General features: G+C 50.7%; 1 protein-coding gene across 1 annotated transcript; it reads right to left on the reverse strand.

Moving 5' to 3' along the window:
* Positions 1-2,993: 2,993 nt before the first annotated feature.
* LOC105702517 (LHFPL tetraspan subfamily member 6 protein) lies at positions 2,994-20,455 on the reverse strand. The gene is made up of 5 exons (XM_012430152.1): positions 19,162-20,455; positions 12,932-13,050; positions 9,202-9,377; positions 8,593-8,691; positions 2,994-7,470 (listed from the first exon to the last, which is right to left on the reverse strand). Exons 1-5 carry the CDS (start codon positions 19,285-19,287, stop codon positions 7,337-7,339), a joined length of 654 nt encoding a protein of 217 aa, XP_012285575.1. The 5' UTR covers positions 19,288-20,455; the 3' UTR covers positions 2,994-7,336.
* Between the last annotated feature and the right edge of the window lie 1,194 nt (positions 20,456-21,649).

The raw sequence follows: 21,649 nt of genomic DNA on the forward strand, positions 1-21,649 counted from the left end.
GGTTTTTAAAGTCCCAGCCTGGTCTGGGGTGCACTTGGCAGCGCGCAGGGTGTTCAGGTGCAATTGCAGCGTCGCTCGTAGATCTGGCCTCGCAATCTTCTTAGCGGCGCCCTCCCCTCGGTTTTTGCCGCCTTTTCGGGCTTCCATTCGTGGACTGGTTTACGCGGTCTTATTCCACCCCTGGGTCTGCTTTGCATTGCCTCCGGCAGCTCTGTTGATTTTTAACAGGAATTTACTCGGCTCCGTATCCCGAGAAATGGGACGGCACATCGATAGGATGCCGACGAGAGTGTAGCCGAATGCCCCAGCCGACTCCACTTGGGAACCGATCTCGTGTCCGTTGTACCTTTTGGTCTCGTTTCCCGATGCTTTAGAGTTCCTCTTTTTAAAGACTCCCATGATTTTCCTCGACAGTGGACAACCGGTACAAGCGAATCCCATTTGGGAACCGATCTGGTCTTCAGGGTCCGGTTGGCTGGTTCTCTCTCGTCCTGGTTCCTCCGAGCCGGCGCGAACGGCGAACCGCGGCTTCGTCTTCCTCAGTCTTATTCCGCCTTTACTTGGATCCTACTTTGCATTGCTTTCGACCCGAGCTTCGCCACTCCGGCTGTATTGGCCTTTAAGTGGAATTTATCGGGGCTTCGCCGAAAGAGGACACACAGGGCCACCGGTGGGGTCGACGGTGCCTCGTAAAACACTGCGGACCTGCCCTGGAACGGGTATAACTACTCGTTTTTATTCGCTCCTGCGAGCTCCCGTTTGGTCCTCTTCTAGAGGAAGACGAGCTGAATTCGGGGTGGCTGAATCCGCGGAAACCGATGGACCACCCTCTGCTCGGATCCACCGGTACGCCGGCAGAGGGAAATGTTGTCCTTAAAGTCCTTTCCGTCTATCCTTAATGATGTAAAAGTGCGAGCTGAAAGGCTGCCTCCAAAGAGGAAGAGAGAACGATGGAGCCGCGTAACGATGTTATCGTTCTCCTTCCCAACTCTTCCTTCGCGTTCGAGACATATCGCCCCGGTAGTAACCTCACCGGGAATTGGATCCGAGAATGAGTTGGAGAGGAACAATTTTTGTTTCTAACAACATACCGTGAACCGCGCCTCGAGATCGTATAGGACGTTCTCGAGAGACGGGAACTCTCTTCTCGGCAATTTATACTTTACTTTCCGGTTACCTACACCGGGTGCACCTGACCGATCTTCAAGGGCTCGTCCCGCTTATTCGAAGGAATGAAAATTCATGTACCGATCCGGGACCGCCGTTAATAAATGAGAAATTATTTATTTCGAGGGTCGTCCTCCGTGTTTTCAGAGGCCTCGAAGTACTCACAAAATGGCCGCCACGTTGGTGTTTCCGGTTGCAGGGCAAATGCCTTTTGGTTCGACGAGAACGGCTACGTAGCTCGTAACTAAATGTCAGGCCTAATAACAACCTGAGCCCCGACTTAACCGTCTATCGGGCATTCGAGCCGATCGAATGTTTATCGGCCGACTACTAAATCTTCCCTAATTCTGATTCCGAAACATTACTCTTGAATGCCGTTAAACCGATTGCCGAGCAGCGGATTTTAAATCCACCGCCCTGGTCGGCTCGAACTTCCCTGGGTGCGATTAAGGACGAGCGAATTCGCCGTCGCCTTTTTTGGACCGCTGAATTCATGAGCCGCAACCTGTTTCCGATACTCCGCCATGTTGGATGCCGATAGCTGGTTTAAAGAGGCGTCAGTGGAGGAACTTGGTTTCTTAACAATGTGGAAAATATCGATTTTCTTTGAGCGCGATTAAGGACCAACGAATTTACTGTCGCCTTCTTTGGACCTTGAAATTCATGATCTGCATCCTATCCCCGATAAGCCGCCATGTTGGACATCGATAGCTGGTTTAAAGAGGCGTAGGTGGAGGAACTTGGTTTCTTAACAATGTGGAAAATATCAAGCGATTAAGGACCAACGAATTTACTGTCGCCTTCTTTGGACCTTGAAATTCATGATCTGCATCCTATCCCCGATAAGCCGCCATGTTGGACATCAATAGCTGGTTTAAAGAGGAGTCGGTGGAGGAACTTGATTTCTTAACAATGTGGAAAATGGCTTGAACTTTCCTGGATGCGATTTAGGATGAACGAATTTGCAATCACCTTTTTTTGACACTTAAATTCATGATCCGCAACCTGTTCTCAAGACGCCGCCATATTGGACGCCGATAGCGGGTTTAAAGAGGCGCCGGCAGCAAATCTTGATTTCTTAGCAATATGAAAAATATCGAACTTCCCTTTGTACGATTAAGGACGAGCGAATTCGCCGTCGCCTTTTGTACCGCTGAATTCATGATCCGCAACCTATTTCCAACACACGCCGCCATGTTGAATGCCGATAGCTGGTTTAACAAGGCGTCGGCCAAAAGACCTTGATTTCTTAGCAAGGTGGAAAATCGCGGATCTCGGTGTCTGCCTAAAAGTTCCGACCACTTCCCATATTACCCGATGTCCGAGATTCGGACGGTCCTGAACGCTTTCGGGAATTAAGCAGACGGCCGCTACTCTCGAGTATTATACGACGCCATAACTCCCGAATGGGGCGCCTCGAGGTCCCTGAAAACGCCGGGCACACCTTGGATACACGGCATGTTGGCTCTGCATGTATATCGGGTGCATAATCACGACATGATATATCCCCGATAGAGTCCCAGCCGGCAATAGATGAGCCGATAATAACGCCGATACGCCCCGAGGAAGAAAATTATTAACTCCTAATTAATTAATCCTCACTTAAGACCCTCGACAAGACGAAATACGCTCAACGCGTTAAAGAAATGTAGAGAAATAAAAAGGTAATTACCTTGGTTCGATGAACTATCGGCACGGAGAGTCGGTGTGGGAGGTTTTCCATTTTTTCTGGAATAACGACGAATAGGGAGGAAAGGAGAGAAGTTATATATATGTTTACAGCAATGATCGGAATACCGATTAACGTAGAATTTACTCCTTTTTATTATAAAATATATTAATACGCAACATTTATATCGTACCAGATATATACAGTTTGTTCTTGCGCAATTGTGGCCTCTGGATGCGAGGTACGCGCGAGGTGCATCTCGAGTGCATTCGAGGTAGCACCGAAGAGCTCTTGCACCCGCGTAGGTACATTATATACATATACATACAAGTATGTACCGTTGTTCGCGACAGTCCTAAACCTTTTCGGTCTGTACAAGACTCTCCGCGAAGAAACGTCGCTGCGACGACGTCGAAAGTCAATTGGCGATGCACTTGCATTGTCAGTCATGGTTGCGGTGTAAAAATTCCCTGTAAAAATGACTAGAGATTTTCGGCACGTAATTATAAAAGAAATGCACTTTGAATAACGTACCGTACTTGAAAAAATGTACCATTAGAAGAATTATTTCTCATAAGTATGGTGTAAAGAAGCGAACAATTCCCGGTCACTTTTACAGTGCATTTTCCATTTCGTCGCCGAATTTGTCACTGCAGTCAGGGCTAGTTAGTCCGATAATCTCGTAAATGCCCTTTTTCCAATAGTTTTACCCTCCTACCATTACTTTCACGTATTAATCGATGTATTATCGATGTTCTCAATCGTCGCATTTCTCAATTCTGATTCCGATTGGAGATTCGTTAGTTGGCTCCGGCTCGGTTTGTATACTTAAGTCGGCGCATGTGTCCATTTACATCGCATACGTTTCTTTTTTAAGTAAATAAGCTAATGATAAGCCAACGCGAACGTTTATTTACACCGCCTTAACCACCGAAAATAATCGCTCGTTGCATGCATTAATCCCATTCAAGGTACCGCCGCCATCGTGACGGTAACTTCCGTTAATCGCGGTAAACAATTTAGTTAACATTTCCTTCCTTTTCGCTCCTTCGGCCGCGACTTAAAGCTATCTCTTCTCTTTCTCTCCCTTTTGTCCGATCGAGGACATTGGACACGCGGCAATAACTGTCCGATGAAAGACTTTGCGGGACCTCTTCAGGATCCTCGATAATCCCCGAGGACGGGGGTCCTCCGAAAACCGTAAAAATCTGTAACCTCGACTCGATATCGATACATCGAACGCCCTGACCGATCTAATCCTCCCCTCGCGTCACCTTGATCCGATGGCCATCTTGCGATAAATCATCGATCATCGCCAAAGTCTCGATCCTCCCTCCATCCGACTTCAAAGTTCGATCCTCACTCGCTCAGCCTCTATACTCTGAGCACGTCGTTCCCTAACATCGATAGTCTATTAAAACAAGAAACACTTTCGCAGACCCGCGATAGGCGAAGAACGACTAACCTAACGCTATCCATAATTCGGGATTCGTCGGTGCCTTCCTCATCCGCGTGGAAAACGAGATCCGAGAAAAGCAGGGACAAAATGCCCGGCGAAGCATCCCCCAAGTCTGACATTCATCCGACTTCTCCTCTTTCTCCTGCCGGTGACCGAAGCGAGGAAAGGTATACGCGCTTCGCAAAAAGGAACTTCCCGCCCAGGAATTCCCATTCTACAGAAATTTAAATCCACAGGGGACACGCTGCTCGCGTATGTTTCCCCTCCTGTCAAAGGGAATTTCGCGAGGCCGGGACAACGGGGGCGGTGTGGGTCTCTTTTGAAAAGTGCGGCCGAGGGGGAGGAATTTAAGAGGGAGTTCCATCAGCGGGGATGCAATTGATATCATTTCCAACAGACAAATACGGACCACGGGGACCCATGGGAAATGAGACGCCTTGGTCGGTTTCGCCTTTCCAAGCATGGTTGGGACCGACTCTCGAGGTTAACGCGGCATACGTGTTGGGTGTGTCGAGTTACGCTTTTATCGCGCCTGGAAAGCCGACTAAAACCGATACGCACGCTTGCTTGCCGAGGTCATGAAGCCTGAATTCATGGGATGGAAAAGGGCTTACTAACGTCCACGGGAGCTCAAGTTATATGGGGTGTTATTCCCCAACCGAACGCGGCCGGTTCAATTTCCCCCCCCGAAATCAGCCTCCGCGAATCTCTGCGAAAGCGCGGATCGCTCTCGATCCAATTCGCGTGGGTTAATGCCATTGCCGCTAATGTATCGTGTTCTTCGGTACGCCATTTGCGCCCCCCGCTGCTACGTTTGCCTGTACAAACCGCATAAATCCACGGTCCACCGAATTTTACAGTTCCTCGGCCGTTGGCACCGAAACGCCAATTATCCCTTCGGGGTAATTTAATCGGCACTTCCGCCCAGGGCAGTCTTCCCAAGATGCTCGACTAATTTTGCATAAGACCATCTCGATGCAAATCGGGCACGGACGTCCGGGAATCAAAATCTTCAGGAATCAGGATTAATTACCCTCCGATGCGTATCTCGAGGGAGAAGGTCCTCTTCACTTGAAGAAAACGTCCATTTAAAAGAGCCAGAATTCCAAGTGTCCCTTTTTTTCAGGATTAGGGGTTAAACGTGTCCTTGCAATTTTCTGGTTAAAGGATTTGATGTCCTCGGTGAAATATTACCTGGCCGCGTTAATGCTTTTTGGGGAATTTCTGGATACCAAAACAAGAATGTTCTCCTGGAAGTTTATCTCGTGGTTCAGGGATCCGATTGAGATATCGATGTATAATCCAACCAAAAGCGGGATTCTGTACCCCACATTCGGTAGTTATCGACGTAGGTAGTCGTGTTATTTCAATCAGCTAAAGATACCGACAGTTATCGAATTGACGTTCAGAATCGCGCCTCTGGCTTCGGTAATTAGAAATTTCCAACCACGATCGGACTTTCTCGTTAACCACAACAAGAAATCTCTCAGGCGCGTGTAAAATTAACCGGAACATTTTTCCAGGACCCAACCGGCAGAAAATTTCCCGGGGAAAATCCGTCCAAGCTGCAACGTCCAGCTATTTACAACGACCGGAGAAGCAATCCTCTTGGCCCAAAGCAAACCAAGTTCTCGCGAAATATCCCCCGATTAATAGACCCGGACGTGCGCAAACAACACTGCGAAAGTGAAAACCGTGTGCACGGTGGCTGTTGGTTCTTGCCGGAAGGAAAACGGGAATGCACACAATCCTGCCGCGGGTGCGGAATTGTTTATGTAGGACGGAGCCGGACGGCGGCCGATTTACAGGACACCCGCGGCCCCGTAACTAAGACGCGTAATTATTAGTCGGCCAACCAAAGTGCCCAGCGAGTGCGAGCCATTACTATTCATGAACAATCCCGCAGTTGCATCCCGCGAGGGCGATGCGCGGACAGCGGGCGAGAGAATTCGCCGGGCATTCGGTGAATATTCAGGAAACATTCGGCGACCGGTCCGCGGTCTCTTTTCCAGAGCGGACTGGCGCCACTCGCGGGGAAATAAAACGAAACCGGGGCTCGGTAATTCGGTACCCGGGGAGATTTTCACGGCTGTCAGGGCCCCTCTGCCAAGGGAAACACCCCGGAAGTACACATGTACACGTGGAGGCGGAAGGCACGTCGGAAGTAATCGATCGAGGCTCCCAATTCGACCACGCAGCTTGCACGGTGCGCGGACTCCGCGCGCCGAACGAGAACGCGTGTAAGCGGTAATTATCGATTCGCGCGACAATTATCGATTCGCGTTACGATTTTCGATTCGCGCAACGATTATCGACCCGCGCGATGATAACCGACGCGCGATGGTCACCGATTGTTGCGGTGATTACCGATTCGGGTGAAAATGATCAATTCGCGCGAAGATTATCGATGGGTGTGATGATAACCAATGTGATTAACAATTCGTGCGACGATAATCAACTCGCGCAAAGATTATCGATTCGTGCGACAATTACCGATTCGCGCAACGATTATCGACCCGCGCGATGATAACCAATGCACGACGGTTACCTTGCGGTGACTAACATTTCGTGCGACGATAATCGATTCGCGCGGTGATTGCGGACTTTCGCGACGATCGGATGATCGGCAACGACCGCGAACGAGGGCCTCCTCGGTGGAGATCCAATCTGCATTCGGGTTACGAAGCGGAGCATCGGACCAAGCTCCCGGACGTGTCTTCGTCGGTGGACCTTGTTGATAAGGCACGTCACGTCCGGCTCGTGACGGTCGGTCTGGCCGTCCTTCCGAAGCTCGTAGCGCAGGTTTCTCGAGGAATGAAGCTAAAGCGATAATTGACCACCCATAGTCGGCAAATGCGTCTTCCCAGCTCGTCCGGCTGGAGGACCCTGAGGGTCGCTCGAGGAGCCGCCAACTTCAGGCGCCGCACGGGGACCAGCGATCGATGCGTGGAGGCACGGAAGGATCAACACACGGTGACGAAGGACAAAGTCGTGGTCTTTGGCGACGCGTAGGCGTGTATCGATTGGGAGTATCTCGATTGTCAAATGCGCAGAGGGTCCGAGTGCGGATGAGGCGGCTTGTGTCGGGCGGCGCAGAAGCTGAGCCCGAAGCAGAGCATCAGGAGGGCCACGGAGCCCACCAGGAGATAGCTGGCCCACGACAGGGAGCACTTTCCTGAAACAAATGGTCGGGATGAGAACATCTCCTGGAAGGCGAGATTAGTCTCTCCTCCCAGGGTCCAGTCGTTTATCGCGCGGGGTTTCGCCGATACGTCCTAGGAGTCTTCCACCAAACCGATAACCGAGGTCTAACCTCTTCCGGCGCGATTAAAGATCGTCAAGTGGTTTCTTGACGTGGAAAAAGGAAGCAACGCTCTCGCGGTTCCTTCCGGCACTTGGCTAAAGTTATTGAGACAGCTCGATTTTATCAAGCCAGTTCGAACTGGGCGATATCGGAAACCTTTAGCACCTGAGCCGGCCAGCAGGCAGCTCCTCCACGACGGGAGCATTTCCCTGAAACAAGAATCCCCGGAATGGGGGTTACTTCCAAGACCCGAGTGGCCGTTTTCCTCGTGCAGCCGTCAGTGGCCATTGTCGAATTTCACCGGCAAAGAGGAGGCCAGGAGAGAGGGGGAGTGGGCTTCGACTTTCAACCGTGGGATCTAAAAACACTCTCGAGAACCTTTCATCCGGATGGATTTCAATGGTCCGTGGTGCGCCGGCAAACTCCGCGGGGGTTCCCACCCTGACACGCGTGGAGCACACACGGTAGCGGAGCACGACGCGGTAGTCCATCTCCTACCCTTTGGGGCAAGCTTCCTTTGGAGGATCCAGCTTAAAGGCGCCGACTCCTTGGAGAAAATTCAGACCTCGAGCCACCCGACGGTTCCCCGAACTTGGGGAACCAGGATGCAGGTCTCCGGACGTCAAACCGAAACGCTTAATAGCTAACCTAGGAAACTTGGATACAGGTCGGCCTGCTTAACCCTTTCCTCGTCGATGTTCGGATCCGGCCCAGCCTTCATCGTCCGGGAACTTCACCGGCTCGATTAACGCTACGCGGGGGAAACGAAACCCATCAAACCGACGATGCCGATGTTGCTCACTTCCGGACCGCCACCCGGACGCCCCTTTAGACCCTTTAATTATTTTCCACGGATTCCCAGGGCACAATTACGCTAATTGGAGCCGTCCCGACTTGCAAGGAGGGACCTTTCCGCCGGAGGGCTCCCTTTGGGTGGACTCGTTCAACCCCGGAAAAGGGCCGAGGTTTGGAAGGAATTGATCGGACACTCACCCAGGTTGTAGGCGCTGGCTCCCTTGCCACAGGACTCTCGCACTTCTCGGTTGTCCCAGCCGATGGGGTACATCACCAAGCCGCCGCATATCATCGCTGCTGTAACGAAACATTCTCGTATTTTCAATTTCACAGGCCAAGTGGACGCGGTTTATCAAGAATTCTAAATAGCTCTAGATCGCCTCTCCTCCTAGCCAGGAGAAAAGCGCTACCCGGGGACGCCATCGAGCATCGAACGCGGGCGCCCTCTCGAGCTACGGAGCCAGGGATTACTTGAAACTAATTTTCTCTCCCTTGAAAGACGCGATCATTAAATAGAATATAAGCCCACCCGGGTTCTAGGGGGAGGTCTCTTCAGGTGCAGTTTCAGAGAGAATGTTTACTACCCTCGCGAATTGTTTGTCGGATTGAAGTTCCAGACGGGGCTCGTCGGACGGTGCAGCACCATCCAGAGCAGACCCGTTCCTCGGCTCCGCTTCAAGAATAATCCCAGGGGCTCGTGATTCCTTAATACTCTTCAAGGTCTACTTGGAGTCGCCCGAAGGCACCGGCGGCCCCTCGGCTCCTCGTTAGCGTGCCGGAGTGTTGCAGCGATATAACGACACTCACCAGCGAGAAGCTGCAGAGATCCGAGGACACGCGTGTTCTTCGGGGTCCTTAAAACGTGCGGCAGGAAGGCCGAGGCTGCGGCCAGAAGAGTGAGTGCTCCAATTACTGCTATCGCCACCCCGATGCCCATGCTCACCGTGCTGGCTTGCCACCAAGGGCTCGGGATGTCCCAGAAACTGGAAGGGCGAACGCGAACGACCTTATCACTAGGATCGCTATCGACAAAAAAATTCTCATCGACCTCCTATAAAATATGTACGCTTGAAGATCGGTGGATTTTTTATATCTCTGGTGAAATATCGACAAACGATTAATCCTCGATATTTCATCCAGAAATATCGAACACCACTGTTCTTTCATATTTTCAGATGAAATATTGAGCGGACGTATACGACCTTATCACCAGGATCGCAATTGACAAAAAAAATTCTCGCCGACCTCCTCTAACATACGTGCGCTCGAAGACCGGTGGATTTTTTATATCTCTGAATGAAATATCGACAAAACGATGAATCCTCGATATTTCATCCAGAAATATCTTTCATATTTTCAGATGAAATATTGAGCGAATGCGTACGACCTTATCATCAGGATCGCTATCGGCAAAAAAATTCTCGTCGAGCTCCTATAAAATATGTGCGCTTGAAGATCGATGGATTTTTTATATCTCTGGTGAAATATCGACAAACGACTAATCCTCGATATTTCATCCAGAGATATCGAACACCACTGTTCTTTCATATTTTCAGATGAAATATTGAGCGACCGTCTACGACGTTATCACTCGAATTGTTATCGGCAAACAATTCTCATCAGGATACTATAAAATAAGTGCACTCAAAGACCGCTTCGGTATTTCTGGATGAAAAATCGAAATCGAGGGGAATCTGATATTTTCATATGAAATATCGGGCGAAAGGGTACGACCTTATCACACGGATCACTATTGACAGAAAATTCTCATCGATCTACTATAAAATATGTGCGCTCGAAGACCGTTTTGATATTTCGGGATGAAATATCGAAGAACGACGGACCTTCGATATTTCTCCAGATGAAATATCAAAGACCAGTGTATGATTAATGATTGACTTTGATATGAAATATCGCCCGGATGTTGCTTAAATCATCATCGCGTGATGGACCGTGGCTGGCGATATCTGAGAAATCACTCTTGTCCGGATAACGTACGTCGACGTAACGTAAACGATCGCACGCGTTAAACCGTACCTCCTTGTTTCACGGGTCGAACAAACGACTCCATTGTCGCGACAAATTGTCGCGACAAGCACCGAGATAATCGACATTGGACCCTCTGGCTTTCGGGTGCAAGTACGTACAGAGTGGGTGCAGTTAGGTGCAGTTTCAAGCTAATCCTTGGGGTATTTCTTTTACAAGGGGATGAATTTAAATTTATTACCGCTCCACGTTGCGTCGCATATATCCCCGGCACATTGAATTTGCTCTATCGCAAAATGCAAATATCGAGCGACGCGATAAGCCGGCACTCGCGGGTGAATTCTGTGGAATAAGGATTCCCTCCATCTTGCGCGGCACAGATGATTCCTCGAATATCCCAGATTTTAGATAGGCGCATAAAAGGAGGAATCGAAACGCGAAGGATTCATATATTTTATTACCCAATCGAGGGGAAGGGTTATGAATTCGCGAAAGTCCATTCGACTGGAACCTCGGTTTTTGCGCGCCGAGAGGCCCGGCATCTGGATGTAAAAAAGACGGCCCGAGATGACGTTCCTCCACCCCCGGGTAGGGTCACCGAATGAATTTTCAATTTCCATTCGAGTGCTCCTCAAAGAAGCTCCCTCGGTTCCGAAACGTGAAACGCGAGGATCGGATTTAACCACCTAAAAGGAATAAACCGTATTACTGGAATACATTATGTGGAACGTTTGGCGGCAAAAAGGTGAAATGAAACTAATCCCCTGGGTGGAAATGGAGGGTTTATTATATTCCTTCATCGGCGGGGGTGTAGGTAAAGGCACTAAACGTGCCTCTGACGAGGTATCAGCAATCTTCCAACAGGTTTTGCCGGGTTCAGAGGTCGGGAATAAATTCAACCGAGGATTTAACTCGCGACGCGTGTACTAAGCAGATATGTCCTACGTGTGCGACCAACGCGACAAATCCTTTTGCAAAATGCACCTCCGGTGTCGAGACGCGGGCTCGCGGATAAATTTCGCCGTGGATGTTTGCACGTAACGTAAATGCTCGGACGAGCACCGGCGAACGTACCGGAATAAGTCACGTCGCATGTGAAAGAATCTTTTATGGAGCGCACTCGGGCCCGCGAGACGCCCCCCAGAACCTGGCAATGTTTTACGGAGTTGATCTTGATACACATCCGGGCAAATATTGTGAGGGAATTCCTATCCGAGTGATTTAACTACGCGAACGGTGCAGGAGATGAGGGTTCCTCTCAAGGTATAACCAGGTAGCACGCCTAATTGGAGCAAACGACGAGCACCTTTGGCTAAACGACTGCACCGTTTCGCCTTGAGAGATTCCGAATCAATATTGGCGCGGATTCGAAAGAAACTGAAATAAACGAGTCGGCAAAGATGTCGCCTCCACGAATCGGCCAGGTCGCGTAGATAAAAAAAAAATGAAGGAAAAACAACGCCGGCGAAAGGTGGATCTTTCCGTCCGACGGAGCCATTTGCCGAGGGTAATTGGAGTAAACGGCGTGCATCGCGACGCGGGCCGGGCAAAGTTTTATGAGGTTTATCTTCCGGCACTTCCGGATCAATGTTGACGCCAAGTTGGCTCCTCGAAGGAGTTAACTGCTGCTGCGATTACCGTGGGATCGGTCACTTAGCTTCGGGTCCGAGGAGGCGAAATGTAAAGGTAGGTCGCGAGTGCTTTCGGGAATGGGGAACTTTACCGACTCCCTTGGTCGGCCGAGGTACTCCTGTTGCGGGGTGTGTAATTGTCGGGGAAGTGTACGGGCCGGCGATTACCCGGGAACTCCTCGGAAATGAATAACAGGGCTCTTGGCGTGGGGGATTTATAAAACTCGAACGACCCGCGAAAAAGTTGGCCAACTCGGCATCGCGCCGAGGTTACAGAATTCAGCGGGGATCCATTCTCGGCCGACCGCGGGGGAAAGTTACGCGGAGGTACGGGCATCCCGCGTGTTGAGGGCCGCAATGATTAAGGGCACTTTTCCAAAGAAAAATCCCACCCTCCTTTGCATAACAAGCCGGGCCCAAGTTACGTTTCCGCGAATGCGATTCCCGCCGCCGTTCCAGAAGGGCATCCAAGATTTGGCGCGTTATTCCGCGGCGGTAATTAATACGCGCCCCTCTTCTCCGATACTTTTGGACATGCTCGACACGAGATCGATACTTTCTAAGTGTAACTTCTTACGGCACGATACGTATAAATTATGACGGAAGCCTACTTCAAACCCTGACGCGCTGCCTTTTTACCCGATCTAATTACTATGCATATTCTTTACATTACAGTAAAAACGAAATGTACGTAAACGCATTCTCCCAGTTAATTAATGACATTTATTCTGAAGTATAAACAATAGAGATGGGAGGTATGCTCAAGTCAGTGTCGACCGTGTATAAAAATCCGGTAGAGTCAATAGTAATTATTGAGATTTAATAATTCTCTTTAAATCGGATTTATTTTCTGAGCTTGACGGCCTGGCACCGATTTTTAGCCACGAGCACAGGAGAAGATTTTCATAAAAGAGGCGTACCTGGAATACCTGGCGCACTCGTAGACGATTTCCAGGGTAGCATTGGGTGCCCGAATCCTCGGATAGTTGCAACGCCTGAAGGAGCCGAAGTACGCGTCAGCTTTCCCAAGCAGTCTCCCCTGGAAGCAAAAAATAAGGGTGGGAAATAATTTCCGAACGCGCCTTCACGGCAGGTTAATTCCCGGCAATCTCATTGTTGTATATTCCGTCGGTTCCCGAGGAAATTGGCAGGTCTCCGCGGAGCAGCGAACGTCTTGCCTCGATTCCGCAGGCGGGCGCCTAGCCGCGGAATGGAGGTATCCTCGAGACACGAGGCGGGATCTCCGGCGTGGCGTAAAAGCGAATGGAAATTCGCTTATGCATTTATTCATCTAGGTGCTTGGGCATTTTCGACGGTGCCTCGCGCTCCTTCGGAAAGCGCGTTGATTCCAGGACGCCTTATACGAGAGGGCTCTTAGCGTCCCGGAATAAGGATGCCATTCGTATGTTGATCCGGTGATTACTTTTGCTCGTTCACGTCGCGGCCTTCGAGGAAGTCGCGACGAATTTCCGCTGAACTTTCCACGAAATACAGGAGGGCTGGGAGAATAATTGTGGAAAGTATCCGCAAGTCGTAAGATTTTTTTGGGGGGGTTTATAAGGATTTTTAGAGATTTTTAGAAAATTTATCAGGATTTTCCAAAAGGACCCACGCGCTTCTCGTATCCAGAGACGGAGCCCAGAGTTCGCGATGAGATATCAAATCGAAAGCGCGGTCGAACATCTGAGAAATTAAAATTGCCGGCGCACCTTCGAGTAATGTTAAGATTCCTCATCCAGCCTCTCCTCGCGCGCGCTTTTATTTCCGCGGATTATTCCTCCGCGGATTTTTTTACTTCCCCCCCATTCCGCGCTTTTCTTCCCTCGGATGTTTCTTTCCGCAGTCCAGGTAAAGCTTGGTTCTTCCGAGCGGCGAATCCTGCCTCTGCCGGGTTATTTTAACGATATTAAAGAGCCGACAGATCTCCTGAACCTTGCGAAACTTCCGAGAGAAGCCCTTTCGGCGATCCGTCCGGAAGTTCGACCTCAAGGTAGGGAAGGAAAATTTCCAGCCCGATTCGGAACTTGGTTTTTCACGACCGCAACGGTTGGTCCGGTTCCTGGGGGGCCGCTGATTTAAATTTCTTAAGAAATCCGGCACAGAGTTGTGATCAAATCTGCAGGCATCTCGAAGGAGCGACCAGCTGAGGGACTGGGTCGGATTTTCAGTCCCTGTGTTCGTGCAATATTCCGATTTCCAAGAAATCTCCATCCTCCGAGCCTGCCAGGCTCTCAATAATGGGCGACTTGTTCCAGTTTCCGCGCAATGGGCCAATTTCCAGAAATAACCGTGCCCCGGTGCATCGATGCATCGGGAACCTGCAAGAAGAACGACCGAGACCGTAACTTCTCGTCGAAGCCTTGTTCCATCCCTTGCAGGACTCTCGTCGGACTCCTCCAGGAGCCAGGACCCTCCAGGATCTCTCTCGCCTAATTCTCTACATCACGATCTACCTTTCGGCGAGTCGATCGCGGGGGCGTTGTAATTGCGAAGGCGAAGACGCTCCTCCCGGAATTCGCGGTCGAAAATTGCCGAGAATTGCTCGTTTCCGGTCTCGTTCCCACGCCCGGGAAGAGTTATCGTTATTGCCGCTCCTGACGAGAGATTTCCCCAGACGACAGACCTGGATGCAATATCGAGGCGTTCAAACGGACGCGTTGCATCGGCGTCCACCAGCTCGAGTTCCTCGGTAATTGGGAAGATATCGGGAGAAAAATCACTCCTCTACGAGGCAGAGATTCGACCCGCGAATACGGCCGGCGGTTTTAGGGGGAACACTTTGCTGCTCGGTTGGTCCCTTTGGTGCCGTATTTTCCTGCAGATTTTTCAAGCAACGCGTAAGACTTTTCCCTCCTCCCGCATTGTTGTCCCAGGGCGAGCAAAAGGAAAACGACTTCCTTCCGCCATTCGGCGGTCCAGATCTGATCTGAGAGGAGGAAGGACAATGCCTCGTGGCTTCGGGGGAACATGGAAACGCACGGTGTACCCAAGACACCCTCTCGGCCCAGATAAGACATTTCTTTTCCTTTGTCAACCCTGCGAAACAATGCGCTCTCTTGTTTGCTGATGAAATGAGCGTGGCGGTCTTTCACCGCCGCGTCGGGAAATGCAAGCCTCGAGATGCATCTCCCGCCCCTCGGTGGGAAATCAAATTCGTCCGTCTTACTTTGTCGACTCAAACGCCCTCTTTTACGAATCGCGTGTCGGAGGGAAGATGAAAAAGGAATCGACACCACGATGAAAGGGCGATCATCGGTTTATTCAAAATCCAACGCGGCGCGGATTTAATATCTCCGTCTGGGGTGGAGTTACTTTGAAGTTTGCCGGTCAAATTCCGCCTGACTTTGCGGCTTTCCTTTGGTTTTCTGGTTACACTCCGAGAGCCAGTCTGACTCGACGTCGATGACGTCTCTGCTATTTCGGTGGACGTGACGCATCCGTCAGAAAGAGGTTCCTACGAAGCTCTGCTGACTTTCGCGCTGGATCCCCTCCTCCTCCCAGCATCCCTCTCTTCCGATCTCCCCCCCTCTGTCCGCCCCCTTATCATTTAAATAAAAATTCTATCTTAACGCGAATTCAGATCCGGAATTGTTAGAGATTATCGGGCCGTCAATGGCTGATCATTAAGCGGAGCGGATACCTTGCCGGATCGAGTTTTGCGCGATAACATCGCCAATTCTGATGATAATTCCTGCAATTGTCATGCCGCGATGTGCGCACACATGCGCGGTGTACCTGCCGAGACGTTAATGCGCCGGCGAATCGATAATACAATACGCGTACGTACCTGTATATGTATATGTACGTACAATTATCTAATCAATGGCCACTTCACGCCGGTTTACCGGGTCCGAAATTTGACCGCCTCGCCCGTGGATGATTTTTTAAAGCTCTAAATACGCTTCGTTGACCGCGTCATGAAACATTCACCGAGTTTGCCCCGCGCCGAGTGAACTTTTAAATATTCCGCGACGTATCCCGGAGCCGAGAGGATTCGGATTTAAAACCGCGTAATTGAAATAATTCATTCGGTTCGGCCGGAAAAAAAAAAGGAAGCCCCGAGGGCTGTCGAGCAATAATTATATCTTCGCGGGTGACGTTTAAACCGAAAGTAATGGTCGGCCAAACCGCTGTTAAAAGACTTATATTCCGAAAATGGTCCCCTTTTTATTTATCCATCCGACCGGGCTCGTCGGGATTTTCGAGTTTTCAAAATTGTTTTTACTCCTTCATACGGCAGCGAAATTGAATTGCGCCCAGAGGTCGACTATGAAAGAGGACGAGAAATTCGCGCAATGGCGGCCGGCGCATAATAGAAAAAGGAAAAACAAGAAAATAGAAAAGAAGAAAATCTCAACTCCAAGCCGTGACACTTGAGAATGCGCGTTATTCGGCGAATCGAAACCACCATTAATATCAATCTCCTTACGGGCACGTTATGATTTATCGCTTTGGCATCTCCCCTTCGACGAGGGCCCTCCGACTTTTGCAAGTTTAATATCCTCTCTCTCTCGACCCCGCCGAGACGCATCTTTTAGCGGCGCTCTTAAATAAATGCCCTATTTCACGTGGGCGTCCACAGAGCAGCGTTGTTCTTCTCAATTTGGCATTAAGCTGCACTCTGCCGGAGCTCGCGGGCACATTTGAATGCAAGAGTGGGTGTTATCAAGCGGATGTTATTGCGGTATCTCCTTTCCCGGGGTCTATAAAGTGCACACTAACGGCTTAGCGATGCACCCGCTTGCAAGGAATCATTGTTAGGGCGATATTGCCGGTGGTATACTGCGCGGCGATGCTCGCAGGGCGCGAAGTGAGAACTCGGACCAAAGTTCCCAGGCGCAGCGTTAATATTAATTATTGATATCATAACTCCGGCAGAGAGACTCCTCGAACCGGATTGCTGTCTTATTAAACGCGTATAATGGAGCGGTCCACTGTAGAATCACCGGCGAGATAAAGCGAAAACTCGGTTTAAAGTTTGCAAAGCATCTTGGCCGAAGTTTCCCAAAACACATGCAACGTTAACACCGCTCGTTCTCTCCGGAGAGTGCACTCGCCGCACTGCGACCTGCTGCACCGCGACGAGACCCACGGTATGCGCTACTTTCCTAAGCTTTCACTCGAATTTAAATAATCCGGGGGTGGAGATGATATTCGGGGGATGATAAATCCCGGGTCCCGGAGAAACGAGAGGAAGGAACGACACGATTCGTTCGTCCCGTCTTTCCGTCTTCTCCTATCGGCCGCGGCGGCGGTATCTATTTCAGAAATCCACGGAATAAAATGGTCCTCCCAAGAAACCGTATATCCCCCACGTGGTCGCCCGTCCCTTTTTTACCGCTCGAAAATAAGTCGCTCCCTGCATCGGTGCATCCAACATCCAAATCTGTGTCTGCCGTGGACTCGAAGTCGAAGAAAGCGTAGGATTCTAAAACTAACCCTGGGAACTATTTTTAACCATTAACTTCTCCCCAGATGAGAGTCAGCGTCAGGTCTGCGTTCCGAGATGAATTTCGAGTCTTCGAGTAATTCACGAAACGCTTAAATAATTCTGCATTTAGAGAAAGAAGACATATTGAACTCGGGCCAAGTCATGGTCATCCGGATCCTGAGGATACCTCCTAACCACGAGGGTCTACTCCAAGAGAGCCAGTATCCGATTCTTGCGACTCTGTTTCTCGGATTCGGGACTTTGGCCATTTTCTAGTCCTCCAGAGTGCACTCTTCCCGGGGCATCCCGTCCCAGGGAAGAAATCGTTGCATCACAGTGCAGCGTCGCCGAGGTGCGATATCCATAACGGGTGCAATATTCGGCGTCGCCGATATCGTCGTTCGGAAGTTATCGAGCTTTTGATTTCCTTCCGCGCCAATAACGGGGCAATAGCCTTGCAACTGACGAGGCAATGGCCAATCGCCAACGTCCGTCGCGACGGCGACGTCGTTTTCGGATGTTGGACCCCTTTGTTACAAATTCAGCGATCATGCGAATGCTTCCTACGGCATCGTCACCGTTAATTAATACCTATTCCGAGGTTATCGACAAACCGCGAAACGCGCAGCGGCTTTGACAGAACATTTTTTCCAATTATATCCTCATGGATTACGACGACAATGCCGCTTTCGGATGTTGGATCCCTTTCTTACAAATTCAGCGATCATGCGAATGCTTCCTACGGCATCGTCACCGTTAATTAGTACCTATTCCATGATCATCGACAAATCGCGAAACGCGTAGCGGCTTTGACAGAACATTTTTTACAGTTATATCCTCATGGTTTGCGACGACAATGCCGCTTTCGGATGCTGAATCCCTTTCTTACAAATTCAGCGATCATGCGAATGCTTCCTACGACATCGTCACCGTTAATTAGTACCTATTCCGAGGTTATCGACAAATCGCGAAACGCGCAGCGGCTTTGACGGAACGTTTTTTCTAGTTATATCCTCATGGGTTGCGACCACGATGTCGCTTTCGGATGCTGGACTCCTTTCTTACAAATTCAGCGATCATGGGAATGTTTCCTACGGTTTACCATCCTACGGCATCGTCCCCGTTAATTAGTACCTATTCTGAGGTCATCGACAAATCGCGAAACGCGCAGTGGCTTTGACGGAACGTTTTTTCCAGTTATATCCTCATGGGTTGCGACGACGATGTCGCTTTCGGATGCTGGACTCCTTTCTTACAAATTCAGCGATCATGGGAATGTTTCCTACGGTTTATCATCCTACGATACCGTCCTCATTAATAAGTGTCTTTTCCGAGGTTATCGATAAACCGCGAATTTGCTGCTCTGGTAGAATGCTACATTTGTAGAGACTGTTACATCCTCATAACAGATCGGTTAACGATGAAAGCCGAGCATGGTCATGGAAACTTGGAGTGATGGACACAGGGACATGTTTAGATGATGAAAACCGTCGATGGCCGTGAGGTAGGACAAGCGGTGGTGAATCACGAGTTCGCCGATGCTCAGGATAATGGGTCTGCTTTGACGATGGTGGAGTTGCTATCCCCATTCCCGTGGGAAAAATCAGAATTCGGGTCCCCAGGTAAACAATGGAGTCGTTAACGCAACGCAACGCAGTTGATCGGCCATTCGTCGGTCTTACTAAGCGTCGAGTACCCGGGAAGGTGCAGAGTCCTCACCTGAATCCAGTAGGGCAGATAGAATCCGGAGCACGCCAAGATCGATGCCACGGTGGACAGAGCGGCCCAGAGGACGCAGATCACTGTCATCTCATCAGCTTTGCCGTGCGCCTTCGTGCGTAACATCCGTTCGGTATTCCGCTCGGAGTTCCGCTTTCCGTTCCGTTTCCGGTCCCCCGCCACGTCGCGGGTACTTTTTCCCCGGTCCGCTTCTTGTTTCTTCAATTAAGCACCCCCTCAGTCCCGCTCTTCTCCTCGTTTCGTATTCCACTCCGCACTCCGTTCAGAGCCCCATCCAGCGTTTCGCTGCTCGTCCCATCCGGCACTGGTTGTTTCGTTTCGCGTTCCGTTTCCCGTTCCCGAATCCTCGGTTCCTCCCTTTGTCGAGCTCCGGTTGCCGCGCCGATGCTCGAAGGTCCCTCTTGCGGTTCGGTCCTGTACTCGATTCGGCTTCCCTCCACCTCCATTCAGCACTCCGCACCCGGTCGGACGGTTCCCCTCGCCATACCGGGGCAGGTCATCGGGCCACATGACTCGCTCCTACATCGTCCAAGACCGCGCCGAAGACGCTCACCAGCGTCCATCCTTTCCAAGTTCCACCACCACGGGACGATAATTAAAATCCATCCGCGGCTAATCACTAATTAGGGGCCGAACTTCGGGGCGCCTCGGAACCCCTGAGCACCCCGGGGCCGAGTTCCATTAGGCCGTTAATTAAACGCCAGCACCGGAGCCAAGGACCATTCCTAGGGAAAGAGTATCCAAGAACCCGACCAGACGGACCTAGAAGCGCTCGATCCTCCGGAAGATCGAGAAATCAAATCCGCGGACCACGCCGCACCGCTCCTCCCTTGAATCCTTCCTTCCGACCATCTCGACGTACTCCGAACGCAATACGAATTACACTGGATATCCAAACTCCCCAGGATGAGGATCGAGAAAACCGAACTTGCACGTCTCAATGGTACTTCCGATGGTTCCTAGTACAGGTCCGGGTATCGAACCTCTCCTCGATCATCCAATCGGTAATCAATCACCCGTATGGATCTTTATCCTCGGATTGGAGATCTACCTCCGAGGCTAACCGTGGCCGGCACTTTTAGAGGTCTAGCTGTCTCGTCCTTTGACAATGGTCACCACCTTTCTTCCACGCTGCCTTTCGCTCCGTCGACCAGCGAGAGCGGCGGCGAGCGACGAAGTGGTCCGCCGCCCCCGCGCGGAGGGACTTCGGGACTCGGTCGCGGCGACTCGGCTAACTTCGCTCCTCCGGCCGAGCGCGGTCTCGCGGGGCCTGGCGGGCGGCGTTCATCGCGCACGGCGCCGTGTCGGGAGTGCGACTGACTTCGCGCTCGTTCCCGCGGACTCGCAGCCTCGCGCCGGACCGCGTCTGGCTAGCGCGAGCTACGCGCGCTCGCCCGTGGGCGGCTCGGCGCATGCGCGCCCCGCCGCCCCGGGAGGGTCGGAGCGAGATGAGGGAGACGCGGACGAAAAGGGAGCAGACTTTATTGGGACGAGTCCCCTCGAGTGAACGGACATGTATAATAAGGTTTTAATTTGTTTCGGATCACCCAAGTGGGGAACGACGCCGCGAAATATCTACCTCCGCAGACAAGGGATGCTGGGTGTCGACTGGACTCCTTGCAGCGTGGATTTATCTCCGGATTTATACCCGAGTACAGGTGTAAAGATATACTTTTTTTCCCGAATTACTCTACGCTAGCAATTTTGGAGAAAGCCGTCTGCCCGAAACCGGTAATTTAGCTTGGTACACGGTTCTCCAGATTAGTAGTTTACTCTACTGCAGTGAACCTGTTTATTTTGATAGAGTCGATTAAGTGGAGAATTGTATCGTAGAGTGATATACTCTTCTATTAGTGGGTACTGTCCTTGGCACTCTGATAGGGTAAACGGAGATTAGGGGATTAAGTGGTGAAAGAAAATTTTGGAGCCCTGGTCAGGACTGGGCCAATGTTTTTGCCAGAATATGGCATACGCAATTCGCGTTCGGTGTACGGAGAGGGATGCCGGGAAAGGTTAACCCACTCCCCTATGCAAATACCGGCTGTCGCATTAATAGGAATGTCGGACGTGATTCTCTAAATCTAGCCGTTTGCCCGAGAGATTTAGTTTTTCCCTTTGCGCTGGAAATTGAAGTATTAAACCCGAGACACTCTCCTCTGACGGGCGGGGCGCGCGGAACCCCCCAGAACATTTATTTTAATTTAATCCCCCAACTCGCCTCTTTCATCCCCCGGCAAATTTTATTTCTCCCCTCGGGCGAAATCTGGACACGATTATAAAGGACGATTTGACTGTCAAAGCAAACCCGGTCACTTTGGCCGAGCATTTGGCGCGAGGCTCCACCTCGTCTCCCGGAATTTTTATAAACACCGGGCTACATTTTCTCGGTGTCAACGAGACGCAAGACGGTGCAGCATGTACTTCAAGTCAGCAGGAAAGCCTTGAGCGAAATGAAAAATTCATCCAA

The sequence above is a fragment of the Orussus abietinus genome, unplaced genomic scaffold (genome assembly GCF_000612105.2).
Source record: "Orussus abietinus isolate OABI.00-Male unplaced genomic scaffold, Oabi_2.0 scaffold174, whole genome shotgun sequence".
NCBI classification, from domain to species: Eukaryota; Metazoa; Arthropoda; class Insecta; order Hymenoptera; family Orussidae; genus Orussus; species Orussus abietinus.

Bases quoted from the DNA above. Each gene is read 5' to 3' on its own strand.
- LOC105702517 (XM_012430152.1), bottom strand. From the start codon at position 19,287: ATGTTACGCACGAAGGCGCACGGCAAAGCTGATGAGATGACAGTGATC. The intron at 13,051-19,161 runs GTGAGGACTCTG...TTTTGCTTCCAG, and splicing joins ATCTGCCCTACTGGATTCAG to GGGAGACTGCTTGGGAAAGC. The intron at 7,471-8,592 runs GTGAGTGTCCGA...CATTTGTTTCAG, and splicing joins AGCCAGCGCCTACAACCTGG to GAAAGTGCTCCCTGTCGTGG.